We start from the raw sequence: 20831 nt of genomic DNA, 5'->3' as shown, positions 1-20831 counted from the left end.
CTCTGGCCTCTTTCCTCCTTTCTGAAATGGTGTCGCCATGTGAACCTCAGGAGGAAGACTCCTCATCCCTCGAGGCTCTCATCACAGATATGGGCATTTCTGTTACTTACTTGAGCTCCTATCTCCTGGCATGTGCTCCCACAGAAGCAAGGCTGTGGGTTTCTGGTACCTAGTGTGGAACCTGGTACTAGGCAATTCTCAGAAATCATCACCTGGCAGTGTCCCTTCTATGGCCGCGCCCACCTTGGAGTCTGGGCCCCCAGCAGCTGCCTCTAAGTCAGAACTCTAAGACTTGAAATACAGAGATGCCGGACACCCTGGGTTCACAAAAGCTGCCACTCACAGCTCCTTCTCCAATCCCTCCCACCACTACCCAGAGGTCCAAATCTCAAACAATTCCCAGTTCCAACTGGGAAGATCCGACGAGGCTGTGCCACAGTGACCTCAGGCCCCCTTCGGCAGGACCCTTAGGCAGGAGCCCCGCCCCACTATTCTGCAGCACACAGGCAGTGTGGGGCAAGAGGGGGGCTGCTGAGGGCATCCCATGCCACCCCTCACTCTTCTCTTCCTTCTGGCTTGGCAAGAGAGCTTGCCCCGGCCAGCACCCTCTCATAGGGCTGGTCCACTGCCCCTTTCCTAAGGCCAGGAAAGGCAGGGTCAGCCCTTTCCGAGCCGCCCCCGCCACAGACATTCTGGGAACCTCTGTCTGCCGCTCTTCCTTCCCCAACTACGAGAACCTTCCCCTCTGGCTTCGACTGTTGCTCTGCGGCAGGAGCCAAGGCGCTATGGGGACAGGAACCAGGCCAGGACTTGATTTGGAGGGCAGGGGGATAACCCAAGTTAACAGGAAATCAGGCAGGGTCCAGGTGACATTAGGCAGCTTCAAAGGAGCCCAACACCACCAGCCCGCTTCTCAGGGAGGGGTGGCCAGGCTGATCCGGAAAAAGCCAGCTGGAGATTAAGGAAGTTATTAATGTTTGGAAATGGGATCTGGGCTGTCAGGGTATCACGTCACTGCTGCTGAGGGGACAAGCAGGCAAGGAGAGCCCAACAACTGTGTGTTGGGGGAGGGGACAGCATTTTAAAGTCCCTTCCATGGAGCAAGGAGACAGCCTGATCAAGGAGCTCCCTGGCTTCTGGAACCCCGAGGCAGAGGGGAGCGGGTGGCAGGGCTTGGATGACTGGGGAGAGTAGCATTCTATCCAGAGCAAGTCAAGAGGGACAGCCTGTGGTCTGGACCCTGGGACGGCTCCTGGCTGGGGATTGAGGGGAGGGGCTGGGACCAGGGAAGAGGCTGCATCTGTATCTCTCAGCTCCCAAGGTCCTTCTGGTGCTGACAGCCCCCATCTGCTGCAAAAGCTGTCGCCTTTGAACTCCTGTCCCCAGGCCCTGCACCTGACTGGAGGTGCATGGGGGTGGGGTAGAGACCAGTTTCAATTGTACCCAGGTCCTGGAAGGCACCTCTCACTGCACGCGCGCACACACACACACACTGCAGCACATATGCAGAGGAGGTCACGAGGGTGGGGCAGACCCCAGCATTGGCTCACACAGGGATCTGATGAGTTGATGCACATCCCACCGCTGAGGGGTGAATAGACACACAGACACAGACAGACAGACAGACACACACACACACACACACTGCACCAATACCCTCAAAGTCAGCACACTCAGCATAGAACCCACACGGAACACACACACAAGGTCGCCAGCAGCGCCTGCTCATGCAGCCAGCCTTCTTCCCTGGCCTTCAAATCCAGACAGACAGCAAGACAGCCTAAGGGGCTCTGCAACAAGATGCTCAGCGCTGCAGCTACGCTCAGCCACTCCCCCAGCCTCCGAGCACACTCACACACAGAGGTACATGGCCCAGCCTCCTCTACCACCTTTCCTGAAATTCTGAGACAGACGCAGACACAGGGGACCCAGGAACAAAGCAGGGCAGCCAGCCCAGTTCCACACACCTGCAGGCAGAGGGGGACCGGGTCACGCACACACTCGCTCACATGCACACACACTCACACAGGGAGCAGAGCTGGCCTCCACTACGGCTCCTCCCCAGGGGTCGGAGCTGCCTGAAGTTCAACACCCAGGATGGAGCCGCATGCTCCCAAGTCCTGAGTTTGCCTTTCTTGAAGGAGGCATGCTGGGTTCTGGGACTCTCCGGTCTTTCCCACGGGTCTCTCACAAGACCCCAAAACCCTTTCCCAGGGGTATCTGCCCCTTTTCTTCCTCTAGAGGAGTGGGGCATGAAGCCTCTACCCATCCAGTGCCCACAGCCACAGCGCTCCCCCCTTGTCCTTAAGGCCCCTCTGTGGCTGCGCAGGAAGAGAATGGGGTTCCCAGAGGTGGCGCCCTGCCCCCACTCCCACCACTGGGGGCGCTTGCCAGTCACCCTCTTTCACCTCACCCCGCCAAAGGCGTCGCACCTCGGACACCCCGGACCCACCGTTGCTCCCCTGCCCCCTGCTGCCCCCAAAGCCCCACCACACTTCTGGGCCGGGCGGCAGGAAGGGGGACGGGAGTCGGGGTCTTGCGAAGCAGAGGCCCGGGGAGCTGCGGGCGGGGCGGGGCGGGGCGGGGCGGGGTGGCGAGATGCGGGGCGGGCGGCTCAGCCCAGCTCCCCCTACCGGCGCCCTCGGGGGATGAATGTCCCTCCTGACGGTCTCTTTACTTATTGATGGACTAATCCTGCTCGTTAATTCCCCAGCCCTCGTTAAAAATGAAAAGGAGCCGTTTGTGCTTGTACAAACCCGAGAGCCAGGATGGATGTGCAGGGGGTGGGGCGGGCAGCGCCACCGCATTGGCCTCCGGCTCAGCCACGCCCATGGGGGGAGCGGGCGGAGGGGAGGGGGCGCGGCGCTTAGACTGGGGGCTCGATTCTCAGTCTGCGCGTGTGTGCCTGCGGTGCTTTATGCGGAAGGCAGGGCGTGTGTGTGTGTGTGTGTGTGTGTGTGTGTGTGTGTGTGTGTGTATGTGTGTGTGTGTAGCTGCTCGCGTGCGAATGCCTGTGAGTCCTAAGTCTGTCCCTGAATGTGTCCCTAAATACATGGCTTTGGGCATATACACAGAAGTACAGGGCCGAGACCCCGGTAAACGCAGGGTGTGTGTGCATGCATGCCTGTGCATGTGGTCTGAATTTCTATGGAAGTGCCCCTGACTATGTGGACAGGTGAGTCACCTGTGTGCACCCTTAGGAAAATTCCCGAGCCTGTAATTGTGGGGGGGCAGTGTGCAGGGCCAGGCACTGCCCTCCAAGGGGCCCTCAGGAGCCTCACCAGTTTGCGCTGACACCAGTGGCAGAGGCCGCAGAGGACGACAGTGACGCTAAGGCTGACGGTGATGATGGCAGAGACCAGCAGGACGTCGCGCGAGGGCGCCCCTGGGGAGGACAGGTACAGGTCAGACCCTCATTGGTCAGGGCCACCCTCCCTCAGCCCAGAGCCCTCCAGAACAACCATCCTACCCTTCCATCTGGCCCCTTCACCGGAAGCTCTGAACCCAGGTTCTACTCCCAGTTCTGCCTTGCTTGATGAACTTGGGTAGTTTCTCTCTGTATGCCTCAGTTTTCTCATCTGTAAAATGGGGAAACTGTGCCAGTTGGCATCTTTCTCTGTCTCTCCCTGCATGGACCCTGTGTGAGTCCATGGGATCTGTGCCATCCTCCAAACTTGAAACCCTCAAAGGAGGGCCAAATGTGCTCCTCAGCTCAGCTAGACTTCATCTGTCCATCAAATCCCTCCACAGGCCACTGCTCCTGGATGGCCTTTTCACACAGCACTCTTCCAACCGCTACCCTGACGACACACATACTCTGAGTCGCAACTCCAGTCAAATTTGTCCAAAGGGTCCTTATTAGCTCTGACAGCCCCTTTGAGGACATCTGCCTCATGGGCACTAGCCGATCGTCTTGTTTCCCAAGATTCACCAGCCATATGTGTACTCAAAGGAATCTCTGGAACCCTCTGGCCAGCTGTTGCCCCCTTTAGCCCAGCTTTCTTTGGTATGGAAACCCACTCACTGGCCTCTGCACATCCCTATCCCCCGAGCTGTTGCCCCCTTTAGCCCAGCTTTCTTTGGTATGGAAACCCACTCACTGGCCTCTGCACATCCCTATCCCCCGAGCTCCCACCCCCCCGCAACACCATGGCTGCAGCCCGTCTGTAATTCCTAAATGCTCTCATCCCAAGTGCCAAGGGGCCATCAACTTCAGGAGTGGAAACCCTGACACCCTTGCCAAAGATGAGACCTGTCCTGGGAGGAAAATCTCAGGCCTCTGTCCGAATCCCACCCCTTCCCAGGCTGTGTGGCTTCCACCAGTCACAGAAGCACTTAGTTTCTTCCTCTGTAAATGCAGATCAGACCTCCTCCCCCACCCTCCTCACGGGTGATTGTAAACATTAGCCCAAACCAAATGAAAGGAAGGCAAAAGCCTGGAGGAAAAATTCTCATGTGGGGCAGTGAGTGGAGACCCGCATAGATCACACATGCGCTATAAATCTGTTGTGTGTGCTAGGATGCGTCCTAAAGCCAAGGAGATGCTGTTTATTTACAGAGGAGCCTGCGTGGGCTTTTTGGTGTCAGTGATCGTAGTAATTAAGAGTTGACGATATCTGTCTGGTCCTGGTTCCTGCGGTTTTAGCTTCTGCCTTTCTTCCTCTCCCAGTCTCTCTCACTTGGCCATGGAGCCTGGTGGAGGAGGGCCCAGCAGTCACCCCCAGGGATGACTCTCATCAACTCTCAGGGGCCTCTGGGCTCCCTCCCTCCTCCACTCCAGCACCCTGGGCAGTCCCTTCTCTACCTGCTCTACTAGAACCCTCTTTGGGCCCCACCTCTCCCTTCCTGACTTCCTGAGCCTCCTAGCTGTGGGGAAAGGCCACCCTTGTGAGGCTCCCACCTGTCCACCTGCCAGGCAAATCCAGCCTCCTCCTGTACCAAGTCTGCAGCCTCAACCCCCCGGAAGCCCCTGCACCCAGTTCACTTTCAACCTCAGGGCCCAGGGCACCCATAAGCTCTGACCTGGACAACCTGCAGACACCAAGGTCCTGCCCCTCCCTCTCCTGGGCTGAGGAGCACAGCTCTGCAAGGCTGGAGGGGCCACATTTGTCAAAGTTCTCAGGTCAAGTAGGAGAACTAGGACTCTGATCTCCAAGCTTCTGAGGGAGAATAGGAGCAGGGCACTCCATCACAGCCCCACGGCCCATGGCCAGGCCTCCAGGGAAGGGATGGGCAAAGGTGCCCTCTGGACATGAGATCTGTTTCCCAGCTCTCCCCATGGAACCCGCCCAGCCCCACTGGAAGGGCTAGGGGAGCTATGTGGGCTGAAAGCAAGTGAGCCCACACTTTCCTTTGTTTAACTGACTTTGAAATAAAGTAAACTCCATTCTTACGCTGAGCTTTCCTCGGCAACTATCTATTAAGAATATATTATGAGTGGGCATGGTGGCTCATGCCTGCAATCCCAGCACTTTGGGAGCCAGAGGCAGGCAGATCACTTAAGGTCAGGAATTTGAGGCCAACATGGTGAAACCCCATCTCTACTAAAAATAGAAAAAATTAGCTGGGCGTGGTGACGTGTGCCTGTAGTCCCAGCTGCTTAGGAGGCTGAGGCATGAGAATCGCTTAGCTTGAGCTCTGCCATGGGGATTGGAGGGGGGCAGAGGTTTTAGTGAGCCCAGATTGCACCACAGCACTCCAGCCTGGGCAACAGAGCAAGACTCTGTCTCAAAGAAAAAAAAAAAAAAATATATATATATATATATGTGTATATATATACACACACACACACACATATATATATAAAAATTATGAGGGTGTGTGTTTGTGGGGGAACAGGCCCTGCCCACAAGGAACTACCACTCCAATGGGGAAGACAAGTTAGAATTAAGTTGTCTCGGCTGGGCGTGGTAGCTCACGCCTGTAATCCCAGCACTTTGGGAGGCCGAGGCAGGCGGACCGCGAGGTCAGGAGATCAAGACCATCCTGGCTAACACAGTGAAACCCTGTATCTACTAAAAATACAAAAAAAAAAAAAATTAGCCGGGCACGGTGGCGGGCGCCTGTAGTCCCAGCTACTCAGGAGGCTGAGGCAGGAGAATGGCGTGAACCCAGGAGGCGGAGTTTGCAGTGAGCCGAGATTGCCCCACTGCATTCCAGCCTGGGCGATAGAGCGAGACTCTGTCTCCAAAAAGAAAGTTATCTCCTAGCATACTAGGTGCTCTAGAACCATCAAACTCAGGACACCCAGCCAGCGGGCCCCAGACTCCAAAAGACCTGAGAAAAAGACCCAAGTGTGAGTACCACCTCGCCTCTTTTTGTTGAGACGGAGGTCTGCTCTTTTCACCCAGGCTGGAGTGCAATGGCGTGATCTCAGCTCACTGCAACCTCCACCTACAGGGTTCAAGCGATTCTCCTGCCTCAGCCTCCCGAATAGCTGGGATAACAGGCACCTGCCACCACGTCCAGCTAATTTTTTGTATTTTTAGTAGATAAGGGATTTCACCACGTTGTCCAGGCTGGTCTTGAACTCCTTACCTCAGGTGATCCACCTGCCTCGGCCTCCCAAAGTACTGGGATTACAGGCATGAGCCATTGCGCCCAGCCACACCTCTACCTCTTAACAGCTGTGTGACTTTGGACAAGTATCTTAACCACTCAGTGTCTCCCACAGGGTTGCTGTTAGCACTCAATAGATGGCTACCATTAGTATGGTTGTTGGTGTTTGTTTTATCTTAGGCATAAACAAAGGACCCTGGGAGCACAAATGAGGACTTTATCAATCTTGCGGGACAAGTGAGCTATCTGGGAAGGACACCCTAAGGAGGTGGTGTTTGGCGTAGTCTGAAGATGGAAGTGAGGCAAAAGTAGAGGATATTCCAGGCAGAGGAAAAGGCGTGGAGGTGGGAAAAGTGTTAGGCACATTGTTTGAGGAGCCGGACTTAGGGTATGGGGAGTGAATTCAGGGAGACCAGCCTGGAAGGAAAGGAGGGCCTGATGGGGAAGGGGCTCGTCTATCCAGCTGAGGGGCTTGTTTTGTTCTGTAGACCACGGGAGCCATGGTAGGCTTTTGAGCAGGGGAAGGATGGGATCAGAGCGGTGTTTCACAAGCTCATGATCTGGTAGCTACAGTAGGAAGCAGCTGGAGATCATGGCCATACTCCAGGTAGGCTCCTCTGCTCTGGTGCCCTCTCCACACTTCCCCCTCCCCCATATACCTCTTTGCCACAGGGAATTCTCTAAGGGGTCACCTTCCTGGAGCTCCCTCCTTTTATTGTCAAACAGGATCCTTCTCAAAAACTAATCCTCAACCCCTGCTGCAGGTCAGAGAGTCCCTAGGAACAGAAGCCTGTCAATCCCAGAGTCCAGCGGGCACACTCTGAAAGGCCCCCAGAAACCCAAAAGAACACCCATCTTAAGCAATTAGCATTCTGTGGGCATGGCAGAATGAGCCCTAGGCTTGGGGTCTAGGAGAACTAGGCTGAGACCCTAGTCCAGCTGCTAACCGGCCGTGTGGCAGGCAAGACACTCGACTCTTGGATATCAGTGCTTTCATCTGGGGAAGAGCTGACCCTGACCCTTCCCCTTCAGAGGACAAGCCAGGTATTCCATGTGCTCCACATGCAGTCACAATGACAACAGAGATAAGCATTATGAGTCGTCCCCATTTTACAGATGGTGAAACTGAGGAACAGAGAGGTCAAATACCATGTCCAAGTTCAAAGCCAGGGTTTGAACTGAGGCAGTCCGACTCGGATTCTATACTCTTTGCTTTGACATCACACCAACTACAGAGGTACATGGTTAGTTTTCAAAGTGCACTCTTTGGAACCCCTACGGTTGCCTGGAGTCTCTCTGGGGCTCTGGGGAGTGGAGGCTGAGCTGATAAGGCTGTGATCCCTCAAGCCCTCTTCAGTCACAGTAACACTGTTTCCTTCTGTGCTCTTGAGTTTTTGCAGAAAATTCCATTTGGAGAAGGGGTTGTGTTGCTAAGGAAAGTTGAACTCCTCTGGATGAGTGACCCCAGGGTCCCCTACAGTGTGGGTGGCTGCTGTCATCTTCCAGGCAGCTGGTGCAGCCCCCACAGATTCCCCAGACCCTTCAGCCTCCCTCGGACAGCCCTCAAAGGCAGGATGAAACAAACACTTGCACTGCAAATTGCACTGATGTTGTGAATAAAAGTGACTTGATGTCCTCGGCCAGCATGCTGATATCATAAGCAGATCCTAAGGAGATCCTAAGGGAGATGTCGCCATCAAGGGGTACAAGCCAGCCAGAGTGAACCATTCTTGCCTACCAGCCAGAGTGAACCATTTCCTGCGTATGGAGTCACTGTGTCTCCAGCTGGAAGGAACCTTGAAAGTCATGAAGTCAGGCCCCAGGGATGCACAAAGCCCATGGGCAGCCCTGTTGGTGACAGGGAGCTTCCGCAGGGAGCAGAAGGCAGGAAGCAGGTCCTTCCTGGATGGGCACTGTTAGGGAGGGCTGCTGTGCCTCTTGCAGAACTGAATCTGTCTCCCTAGAAACTTCCCTGCTGGTCCTGAGCCTGCCCTCCGGAGCTGCCAGGAACGAGCCGGCTGCCTCTACCACATGACAGGCCTCCAAATCCTTGCCGACAGTTCTAATGTCCCCTTCAAGTCTTCTCCAGGCAAAGCCACCCCAGCCCTCTAACCCCTCCTCAGATGACATGCATGGTTTCAAGTCCCCTTACTGTCAGCATATTAACACGGGGGAAAGAAAATATTGCAGCCCTAGTCAGCCTTTTGACAGGGCTGAGTGCCACAACCTATCCTTGGGCAGAGGAGACATCCTGGGTCCCGGGGGGGAAGGCACAGCATAGACAAGGGCAGACAGGCAACATCAGGAAACCTGGGAGGCAGGGTGAACCAGGAGCTAGGCAGAGCCAGACCTCCAGGGTCTAATGCCGGGGCGGGGCGTGTCTTGGGAGTGAGGTATGAGCTGGGGCAGGCTGCTGCCCCTCTGCCCAGGCCTGTGGTGGGCATATCAGCTGACTACAGCTCAGGATGAAGGGTCTGAGTCCTGTGTGCTTTGCTGGGTCCTGTGGGCACAGCCTATGCCCCTGGCCATGCCACCCCCCAAGGAGATCGCAGGGTAAGGTCTGTGTACCCCAGGAAGTGGCCTGCCTCTGAGGGTGGACAAGATGCCCATGCACAGCCTTCCCTTCTAGCATCTCAGTGCCATGAGAGCAGGGCTTGGTCTCCTATTCACCGCTGTATTCCCAGCACCAACGGTGGAGCATATAATAGGTGCTCAATAAATGCTTATTGAAAGAATGAAGGAGGAAGAATCCCAGGCCTCCAGGAACAAAGATAATAATAGGTGCTACTATTTATTAAGCACCTACTATATACCACACTACAGGGTCCACAAAGAAAGGGGCTGTATCTGCTTTGCTCACTCCAGTATCCTCCAGGACAAGCTCGGTGTCTGACACACAGGAGGTGCTCAGTAAATATTTGTTGAATGTTCAATGCTTGTATGTTATCTCATTTGTCACCCAAATAAGATGGAAGAGAAGAGATGGGAGAGGCTGCAGTGATGAGTTGAGAGCTCTCTTTTACAAGCAGGTGTGTGCACGTGCGTACACACACACACACACACACACACACACACACACACACACCAGGACCCCTTCTGTTCTTTCCGCATGTTCAACTTTGCCTGACAAACTCCTGAATTTTTTAGGCCCAGATGAAAAGACCTCCTCCAGGAAGCCTCCCTTAGTCTGCCCAGTGGGAATTAATTTCTCCTGCCTCTGAGTTCTCAGCATACTGGGCCTACATTCTTCTTTTAGAGTATAGTGATTAGTGCCAGGCCTCTGAAGTCAGATTGCTCAGGCTCAAATTCTGGCTCTGATTCTTCCAAGCCATGTAACCTAATTGCTGTGTGCCTTGGTTTCCCCATCTGTAAACGAGGGTTAATAATAGCATAGTCTCCTAGGACTATGGTGAGGTTTAAAGGAATTAGCATGTACAAGGCACTCAGCACAGTGCCTGACATGGAATAAGTAGGCACTAAATGCTAGCTATTATCATAGCATTATCACATCGTGCCCTGGATTAGAGATATCTGGGGCACGGAGTTGGCACTCAATGGTGTTGAATGAAATACTGGACTGGATACACTCTAGTTTTCTCCACAGGACAGCAGAGGTCAGAGGTCACATCTTACTCAATTTTGTGCACCACTGACCCCTCCCAGGACCTGCAGGGCTTGACCAAAGCAAGCATCAGTGAGCACCTACGGTATGGAAGAGGGAGGGCTAAGGCATGGGGACATGGGGTCAGGGGTGACAGGTGGAAGCCAGGCTGGGCCTCAGGTGTGAACTGCCGACCCAACTCAGTCCCTTACCAGGGCTCAGCCCTGACTCCCAACTCCTTCTCATCTCCTCAGCAAGACATGATTTATGGATGAACAGAATCAAACAGGGCTGCTGGCTGCTGGGATGCCCTGGGGATCTGCAAGAGAGGGAATGGCTTTCTGAGGGCAAGCTCACCAGCTGCCCTGAGGGGAACGGGAGGGGGGCCGCAGGAGCAGTGGGCACATGCACACAGGCCACAGACACGAGCCACAGAGACTCACCCTGGCACAGACACCCATGCACACATGCACACACACCCATGGCCATGGCCACAAGCAGATGCCCAGCCAGCTCCGCCATTCACGAGCTCTAGGCATTCACGTACTTCCTCTAGCCTGGAATTCTCTGCCCATGAATTTGCCATCACTTGTCTACTCAGATTCTGTCTGTCCTTCTGAGGTAGAGAGGTGAGATATATTGTAGACTTGGAGGCAGATGACCGGGGTTCACGCCCCAGCTCTGGCCCTGGCCAACTACATTACCCAGGGCAAGGCCCATGCTGGGCCTGAATACTTTACCTTCAAATGATGATTATAACCCCTGACCTTCCCTGCTGGGGTGCTGTCATTATCAAATAATAGCTAACATTAGTTGAGCGCACACAGTGTGGCAGATACTGCGCCATGAAGTTTACATGAACCATCTCCACAACCTCGGACCATTATTATCTCCATTTCACAGGGGAAGAAACTAAGGCATGGGGAATAATAGGTGCTTGAGCCCATCCTTTCCTACCCGGCCACAGTGACCTCCCTTTGAGCTGACGAATGTGATGGCATTCTATAATGTGCTAGACTGTACAACCTAGCCACACTTTCCTCTTTCCCACAAGCAGGCCAACCCTTGTCACACTTATGACGCTTTGCCTAGGCTGTTCCTTCTTCCTGGAATGCCTTTCCTTCTCTATCTTCAAAGTGACTAGACAAAGATGGTCTCCCCTCCTACAGTCCTTTCTGCCTCCCTAGTAACTATGACAATTAACTATTTTGGGTTAATAATGAGCTCTTTCTATGTCCTTCCCCAACTCGGCACACTTAGAGGATTGAGACCCCCAGCTCACTCATCTTTGAAGACCAAAGTCTGGTACACAGGAGAGGTTGGATAAGTAATTACTAAACAAATTCATGAAATAATTCAAGGTCTCAGACAAGCCCACCTCCTCCAAGAAGCCCTCCCCAATGACAGGCACTCATAGCAGTCTCTTCCTTCTCCAAACTTGAATTAATGGATCCATTTGTCAACCCCCTTTTCTTGGGGATAGACCTGACCCCCACAAGCAGGGGCAACAGGATAATATCCTGTCTCCCAATTGCTCAGGGTCTCCCACAGCATGTAGCCTAGGTCAAGGTGCAGAGGCTGCTGGACCTACTAGGAATCTGTGCCTACAGGCTCTTTCCCCCAGAATTCACGTGTGCTCACACTCTCAGATGGTGACATGCACACTCCCCACACCCAGCCCTTCCAGAGTTGTTCCATCACCCCCAAGCCCTCCTGACCTAGACTGCTTCTGCTCCTGGAGGCTCTTACAGGCATTCACAGGTCCCAGGCCACTGCTCTCCTTCCCAAGTGTCTTTCATCAAAGTAACTAACGTATGCTTGGCATTGAATCATGTCCGCAGACCTCAGCACCCCTCTGAGGGTAAATACTCTTACGCCCATTTTACAAAGAAGGAAACTGAGGTTCAGGAGGGTTAAGTGCTTACCCAGTAACACACAGCAGAAGAGAGGTAAAGCCAGGATTAGACTGGAGGTCTATAAGACCTCAAACCCTGTGGCTTTTACTCTTGTTCCACCCTAGGGGAGCCATGCCTTGAAATAAGACACTCTGAGAATAGACGGAAAAGAAGAAAGAACCTGAGTGGACACAAACAGCAGTCAGGGAAAGGGCTCCCACTCTCCCAAGAATGTTACCAGTTAGAGCCATGCCCAAATTACCCCAGGTACTTCAGAGACTCCTCTGACACACACATGTCCTGGGGCTCCTTCCCCCGCTCCACTGGCCCAGGCATTGGCCTCAGAGAAGCACCCTCAACAGATAAAGGCTCAGCTGGCCTCAGGGTCCCAGGACAGGTTGGGGGTTGGGTGTCTGGCACTGGACAGTCTACGAGTGGGAAGAGGAGGAAAATGGGGTGTCCCAAGGATTTGCCCAGGGCTCTGTCTCTGGCACTTGTCAGGGTGCAACCACTACTCTGGAGATAAAGCAGAATGCTGCTGGGGGTGGTTGGGGCTACATCTGCCAGCACGTCCCCATCCTGAGCTTGCCTCCTCCCACCTGATTCTGCAATACACGTCAAGCCCCAGCACTTCCCCACCCCCATCTTTTGGTGGCTCCCGATGACGTTCAAGGTGGGAAACAGTGAAAGCTGGAGTCACAGGTTTCCATAGGAAGCACCCTCCATGCGCATGCTGAGCAGATGGAAATGGGGGAAGATGGCAGGCATTTACAAGTGGGCAGAGCTTACCAGCTCCAGGGTGATCCGGGCATGGGAAGGGGGACATTTTTGGTGCCTATCCTGCTTCCCTCCCTCCCCTCAACCCAACACACACAAGAAAGCCAGAAAGAGGCAGAGTTGGGGAGAAAGGAACAGAAAGCCAGTGAGCTAAACCCTGCACCCCAGACAATCAGGCAAAGCTCCAGGTCTTGCCATCTTGCAGAATTTCCTGACCTCTTTCCACTGTAAGACTCCCCCTTCCAGGCCACCCACCTTGGGAACAGGGCCAGCTCTTCTCTTGCAAGAGGACAAAGAAATTGAGATAGGCGAGAAGGAAAAAAGAAGAAGGAAGGGAGAACGACCAGCACTTACTTCCCAGGAAAGCTGGGCCTTGGACCTACCCCCACCCCGTGCCCTCTGGACATTCTCCGAGTGTCCTTTGGAAAGTTGTGGAGGTGCCCACAACCCCTCGGGCTTCACCTAGGGTGGGAACTAGGCTAGCAAAAGAGGAAGCCCAAGGGGAATTGTTTTGGAAAGTTACAAGTAGCTGAAAATAGGGGCTCAGCACGAGCAAGCTTCCTCAACCTTGACTGTAATAAAAACAGATAATGTGTGAGTGAGCTAGGGAGAGCTCACTGGCAGGGGCCGCAGAGGCCGGCTGGATGCAGACGGTTTAGAATTCAGAGGAGGTGCCAAGTGAGTAAACAGCGAATGAAGGATTATCTGGATGGGCCAGCAGCCGTTCCAGCAAGAAATTGGACGGGGACATGTAGGGATCCACAAGCACACCTACTCCTCATCAGAGAGCGAGGCCTGGTAAGCTATGAGGACCTTGTCCACGCCTTCCCTACCTCTTCTCTCCCTTCCAGTTGACACAGGGCCTTGGTAATAATGGCTCATGTCTGTACAATGCAGAGCAGTTTATAAAGTGTTCCACAGTTTACCGAGGGTTTCACATGCATTATTGAATTTAATGGAGGTGATGGTATCTTCTGCTCAGTGACCTCCTCACCTCACCTCACCTCACCACAGCCACTCCTACCTCCCACAATTCCTGGCCTAGGGAGGCCTGGTGCATCTGGCTTCAGTATTCAGCCTCAAAAGAGGGGGAAGGGGAGACTGGCCATCTGTAGACCCCAGAGAGCTGCTAAGCCCAGAAATCATCAGGGCCAAAGCCATTCAGGATGGAAAGGGCCAGGTGCCAGCTCTGAACTGGGAGCCCAGGCTGAAGAGTCGCTAGCCAGGAGTTAGCTTGGAACCTGACACCCTCCCCACCCACCTTGATCCCAAAGCTGATGAGCCACCTGAGCAGCTGTGAAAATGATCACGTCCGTCAGAGCATCCGGAGTCCAAGAAAGGAGGGGTTCAGACTGGGGGTGTGGGGGCCTCTTCGCCAGGAATGTAGAGCAGAGGCAGGACCAGGGACGTGTGATGATTAAGTGTGGGCCTTGACCACTAGTTACTCCTATGAATAATGCATTGTTGTGCCTTGGCCTAAATCAGCATCTTATTGTTATTAATAATACACGCTGCAGAGAAGCTGGGGTTGGAACTGTATGCTATGTTTCATTTGAGAATCTCAGAGCACTTAAAAGCTCCTCATGCTGATGACTCAAATTTATCTCCCCAAGTCATAGGCTTCCTCACGGGCCACCTGCCCGAATGCCCTCCCACCTGAGGCTTGGAGCTGTGAAGGCCACCGGGGCTAGAAATCTTCCATCTTGGGATTCAAATCCATGGCCAGGGCTTATGGTTGGGGAGGGAAGTACACTTAATCTTTGCCAGCTTGAGGGCTCTTGGGGGATGCAACATAATGTGAAGCTCCCAGAGAGGTTTCAGGACAGAGATAACTAGTGGGAATCCAGGGGCGGGAGAGACGGACAGAGAGAGAGCACTGCGGATCTGAATCCTGTTCTGTCACTTGCCAGTTGTGTAACCTTAGGCTACTCACTCAACTCTCTGGTCCTAAGCCTCCCGGCTGGAATGCAGGGTCTGAGAGTCCCTCTACGACATGCCGTTCTATCACATTCAGGGGTATCATTTACACGGCAAATATTAGGATGGAGCCACTGAGCGTCCCGCCCCCGAGAGCTGTCCGCGGTGCTGAAACAGCTGTCGGCCACGCGGCTCCTTGTCCTTGGTGCTGAAACAGAAGTCAGTCCTGGGGCTGCGCCCTCTTCCAGGTCGCCCTTTGCGCAGCTCCCAGCGAGCAGGATCCGAGAGACTGTGCATAGTGATTCCGCCTTCCTCTGCCAGTGCCTCCCTGATCAACCCTCAGCTGAAGCTATGGCAGCAACCAGCGACAAGAGCCCCCTTTCCTCGAGTTAGGTCCTCGGATGCTGAAGACCCCAGTCCTGACTCAGGACAAAAAGAGCCGCCCCACGAACGTGGTAAATACCACGCCCCATTCCCTCCCGGGGCCCGCCGCACTGCCTCCTGGTGGCTGGCGCGGGCACTGCACCCCGGCGGGCGCACAGACGGTCCCCAGCGGCGGCCTGGGCCGGCGGGGAAGCAGCGGCAGACGGTTCTCCGGCCCCCGCCGCCCCCTCACCGCTCCCGGGGCAATCTGGCGCTCAGAGCTTGCAGCGTTGCCCGACACCCGCACACTCCAGTCTGTCTGACTGCGTCCTGGCCGCCTTGGGGCTGCCCGGGTCACAGTGCAGGCTCAACCCAGGTGGGCAGACCTGGGGTAAGCAAAACTTCCTGCTCCCTCCTCCAAGGTGGGTGGGGAAGGCTTGTTTAAACAAACACCAACCTTTCCTCTGTGGCAGGGCCAGTTCCGCCAAGATGAACACAAAGGCCTCCCCCAGCAGAGGCTCCACACCTCTCCCCCATCCAAACAAGAACTTTGCCCACACCCCCCCAGGAAAAAGTGAGGTTGCAGGAGAATGCCATAATTGCAGTCCACTCCTGTTCCCCACCCTACAGGTGGGGGCTCTTTGAGAGGCAGATCTGCTTGGTGTTTCTAGGGACTGCTTGATATGAACCTTACTGGGTTGTAGAGATTCTCCCCCTTCCAAAAACAAAAAGCAAAACAAATAATACCACCTGAAGATAGCACCCAAATCCACAGCTTCTCTGGAGTCAAGGGAGTCAAGATAATAGCCCTTAATTACAGTAGACATAGCTAAATGAGATATATGTATCATTTATTGAGCACTTACTGTATGCCAAGCACTGTGCTAAGAGCTCTGCAAACATGATCTCACTTAGCCTTCCAGCCACCCTGCCTCCCCAGGAGGGAGCATCATGCTCAGCCTCCTACAGAGGAGGAAAGTAAGGATCAGAAAGGGAGGTGACCACTCAGGCTGCTGCAGCCAGCGAGTGCTGAGACGGGCATGGGAGAGCACATCCGTCTGCCCTTACTCTTGCCATTCAGCTGGATCTACCTCACCATCCTTTCAGTCCCAGAGGCCACACTATCCCTCAGGTTTCTCCAAGACCACTCCAGCCCCCCACCATCCTCACCTCTCGGCTGAGAGCCACGTGGAGGAAGAGAGTAACACCTTGCACTCTGTAGCACTTTACAGTCTGCCAAGTGCTTTCAGAGCCACTGTCTGAATTGACCCTCATGATCCTGAGGGGTGAAGTGGGCAGGGATGGCCCTGTTCTGATTTTATAGGAGAGAAAAGTATGGCTCAAAGGAATAAATGGCTTGCCCCAAGTCACACAGTGAGCAGTGGAACCAGAACTCAGGCAAAGACGGTGGGACACTCAGTCCAGTGCACTCTTCCCACTTCCCTAAGGCTGGGGTGCTGGGGACAAGCCAGGCAGGGAGTCATAGGGGCTTTCACCTCCTGAGGGGCTTCCTGAGGCCGGGACCTGGGCTGCTTCCCCTCTCCTCCTCCCTAGGGTCCATTGGTTGGCTGAGCTTTAACTCGGAGTCTCGGAGTCTCATTCTAAATGAATTTTTTTTTTCCAGGCAATTACCTCCTGCTAATTAGGAGGCAGGGCTGCCAGTCCCTGGGCCCTGGACTGACCCTTTTCTCAACTCACAGAAGGCAGGGGGGTTGTGGAGGTACTGGGTAGCAGCTCCAGCCACAGAAACTGCCTGGGTCAGGGTCCTGTCAGGGCAGGGGATGCTGGTGGAGGAGCAAAGAGCTCCACAGAACTGGAAGAAGGGAGGCAGGGATTCTGGGGAGGGAGGGACTCTGAAGTGAGAGAGAGCAAGGGGACAAAAAGCTGGAAGGAGCCTGGACATGCCCATGCAGAGTAAGTGAGAGAGACCTGGGCTCTGGGGCAGCAGAGGGAGCCAGGAGGAGCCAGAAAAATGGGGACACATCAAAGGAAGAAAGGAGGAATCTCAGGAACCAGAGAGACAGGAAGGGGTAGGAATCTCCCTTCTATGGAGGGAGAGGAAGTGAGAAGGTGCACCAGAAAATGGTCAAGATTACAGAAGGGGCAGAGGCAGAGAGAGAGATACTGGAAGACTCTAGGAAGGGGAAGGGGAGAGGAAGGACAGGGAGGAAGGAGGAATTGCTGAAGGAAAACCCCAGGGAGAAGGGGGAGGAGAGCGGGGGAGGACGGCTTGGAGTGGCAGCTCCCAGAGCCCCAAGAAGGGCTTTCTCTACGTCATTGTCCTTGAGCTTTCCCCAATGTCAGTGCCCAGCCAGCCGGGCCTGCACACCCTCCTACGCAGCCACAGGTGCGGGCGGGCATGATGGCAGGCCACCAGCCGGCTCAGGCCCCAGATGCTCCACTCACCCAGGGCAGCCAGCTGACCTCCCTCCCTGCCAACCTGCCACCCCCTCAAGTAGGCCGAGCCAGGGGCCCTCCTGGGTCACACAGCAACACAACCAGGAGCTTCTGGGGCTGTGTCCAGCCTCTCCACTTTCAGAGGGAGGATCAAGGCACAGAGAGGAAACGGTGCCTGTCCAAGGTCAAGTGAGTGATGAGGCCAGACGCAGAGGGCTCAGGGACTAAGTCCTACTGGTAGGTCCTGTTCCCTTCTGGGCAAAGGGCAACAACAGCAGACAAAGATAAGTCATGGCTGCCAGCAAGTCAGTCCTGATCAAAGCCCTCTGGAGTGTGGGGTGGCAGGCAGAAGGGAGTGCGGGTGGCCAGGGGCTGGAAGGGAACCAAAGGAAATCACATTTATGGAGCACAGGGTGAGAGGGTTATAATTGTAACAAACATTATTGAGCACTTACTAGGTCCAGTGTGCCAGCCACTTAAGACATTACATACAGGATCTCATTTGATCCCAACAACGCTATAAAGTATGTATCACTATTATTCCATTATAGGGAAAATAACTGAGACGCAGCAGGGTTGGGTGACCTGGCCAAGTCCACACAGCTAGCCAGTGGCACGATTCTGACTCATGCAGCTGGTCATTTTGACGCCACTGCCCTGAAGACCCCTCAACATTATCTGAAGATGTGCAGGTCCCTGAGTTCCCAAGGTCCCAAAACAGCCCTGGCACAATCTAAGCCCCACACTCCAGTAGGACTGCAATCCATGAGGTCCATGACTTCAACAAGCCCTGTCTTAAGGCGTTAGAGTCTGGTTTTTAGTCTTGGTTCTGCCACTAACTTACTGTGTGACTTTGGACAGGTCATTGTCCCTCTGTGGGCCTTCATATTCCCACCTGTATCATCAAAGGGTAGGACAAGATAAGAAGAAGAACTACTACGTACATGGTGCTAACTCTGTGACAGGCACAGTTCTAGGTGGTTTACAGATATAAACTCACCGAATTTTCCCAACAGCCCCATGAGGGTGCTATTATTCCCTCTGTTTTACAGGTGGGAAATGAAGCACTGAAAGGTTAAGTCAGTTGCCCAGGGCCACAAAGCAAGTCAGCACATGGCACATCTGGGATTTGAGCCTCATTACTTTTGATCCAGAGTCCCTATGCCCTGGCCGCCACTCTGCATTCTTTCCCTAAGGACCCTCTCAGCCCCTGCTTGGCGCCCCACAGACGTGTGCCCATGTGCCTCTGCACAGACACACCTACCATCGTGTTTCCACGTGGGAAGCACACACACAGTCATACATCTGCATGAAGTGAGGTATGTTAGCTCATGCTCCCACGCCCACTCCTGTGCCTTCACCCAGTTTCTACCTGAGGTAGCCAGGCTGGGTCACACATGTCCACAAGCATCCCAGCACCAGAACAAGCCAACTCTAGCAGGTCCATGCACACACACACATATACACGTGTTCCCGTCTCTGAGCACTGGTTGACTTGTGGGGGCCATGTGCCATGCTGCAGCGCACAGCCATGTGGCAGTGACGTGGGCCACCACACCCCTTCTCCTCTGCTTCCTTCTAGTGCCTGGGTGGCTGGCACGTCACATCCCGCACCTGCCGGCACCCCCATCCACACTGCCTTCCTCACGCCTCTCCCCTAGCAGAAGCAGGCACCTTCTCCAGGAAGGAAGCAGACTCAGGCACAGCCTGGCTCCCACGGCCCAAAGATGCCAGCCAACCTGGGGGTGGAGAGGGAGAGAAAGGCATCAACTGGAGGCTCCAGGGGGCCTCGGGTCCACAACAGCTCCTATCTGAGACTAAGCCCTCCCTTAGGTGTGAGTGCCAGAGCTGAGCTCTCAAGACTCTCGAGACACTGGCCCCGTCTGTCATTGCCAGATATGGGGTCAGATGGGGACCCTGGGGACAGAGGGTCTCCCATCATTCCTGAGCAGGACTGTGGTGCCACCTGGGCACCTCTGGCCAAATTACCACTGCACCCTTCACCACCCTATCCCTGGTCCCTGCTCTCTCCTCCCCCTGCCCAAGCATCTTAGAGTTCTGGGTATTTTTAGGCCTCAGCTGACAGGCTGTGAAATCACTCCCTTCGCACCTCCCCAACCAGGCGGGGGCTGGAGAGGGAGGAATGAGGTTGGGGGGGGGCACACAGACAATTCATCAGGCTCCTCCAGGGCTGGCAGGTGCCAAGGAGGGAGAGAGGGGTTCCTCCCCTTCTCCTGAGAGCCTCCCCCATGAGTGAGAGGATCCCTCTACCTTGCCAGTAGAGAGAACGGAGATAGGGTGGGAAGGAGACTCCCTGCCATTCCAGGAAGAACAAAGGCTTTAGGGGATACCCTAGCATTAGAAGAGGCACTGGGACACCCTTTGAGTCCAGCTCTGCAGCCAGTACCAACTCGTAGTGCTCCCTTCTGAGAGACAGGCTGAGAGACGGGCTGGCTTGGAGCCTAGTAGGATAAGGAGGCACCAGGCAACATAGCCCAGTGGTTAAGACCCAGGCTTTGGAGTGACACCAACTTGCAATCTTATTCCTGCTCTACTGAGTGACCCAGGCAAGACACTCAACCTCTCTGAGTCTCCGTTTCCTCATGTGCACCGCAGAGAATTGGATATCTCCCTTGCAGGACTGCTGTGACGATGACATGACATGATGAATGGAAAGAACAAGGTGGTCTGTGGACCCACCAGGCACCACTGGGAGCCTCTCCCTTGTGGCTTTCCCTAACCTTCCATTTCTCCTAGCTGCCCCTTCTCTGGGCTGCCTTTCTCATCCCAATCTCCAAGACAGGAGCCCACAGTTCATCCTGGCATCAGGGTCCTTGGCACCTATCTGACCCCCACTCAGGGGGAACAAATCTCCAGCTAAGGTGGGTAGTCAACACAGACAGTCCCCATCTCCCTGCTTCCTGCTGCAGGACACACACACACACACACACACACATCATGTGTGCACACATACCCAAATGCCAACATGCATGTGTGCTGCCAGCGCCTTTGTGTGAGGGCGTTTGCCTTGGGATGACCCCTGAGGGAACTGGGAAGACATACCCAGGCCCTGCTGTGAATGGGCCCCTGTGCCAGGGGCCATGGGCATGGAGAGGGAGGTGGCCCGCCTAGTTGCCATGGAGACAGGTTGGCTTTGGTGGGGCTCTGGAGCTCAGGCCTGGCAGCTGGAGCAGTAGCTGTGTGGCCCCTCCTAGGCCTGGCCCTGATGCCTGGGAGGGTTATGTGGGTACAGAACAAATCCTCAAGAGGACTAACTGTGTCCACAGGGCCCTGGGCTTGCCCATTTTGGCTCTATATCCCTT

General features: G+C 54.7%; 1 protein-coding gene across 15 annotated transcripts in view; it reads right to left on the bottom strand.

The window, feature by feature from the left end:
* SYT7 (synaptotagmin 7) overlaps positions 1-20831 on the bottom strand; it is a 64369-nt gene that overhangs the window by 35745 nt on the left and 7793 nt on the right. For 10 of the 15 annotated variants that reach the window (XM_037999222.2, XM_007996017.3, XM_037999223.2 and 7 more), the window contains exons 2-3: positions 3470-3578; positions 3282-3385 (exon numbers count right to left, since the gene is read on the bottom strand). In XM_037999222.2, the coding sequence (XP_037855150.1) occupies positions 3282-3385; positions 3470-3578 (213 nt within the window). The remainder of the gene's footprint in view (positions 1-3281; positions 3386-3469; positions 3579-20831) is intronic. The other 5 variants (XM_007996013.3, XM_073015675.1, XM_007996063.3 and 2 more) reach the window with 1 other exon arrangement.

The sequence above is a fragment of the Chlorocebus sabaeus genome, chromosome 1 (assembly GCF_047675955.1).
Source record: "Chlorocebus sabaeus isolate Y175 chromosome 1, mChlSab1.0.hap1, whole genome shotgun sequence".
NCBI lineage: Eukaryota > Metazoa > Chordata > Mammalia > Primates > Cercopithecidae > Chlorocebus > Chlorocebus sabaeus.
The sequence above is the reverse complement of the archived record's forward strand: the minus strand, read 5'-3'. Positions and strand labels throughout refer to the sequence as shown.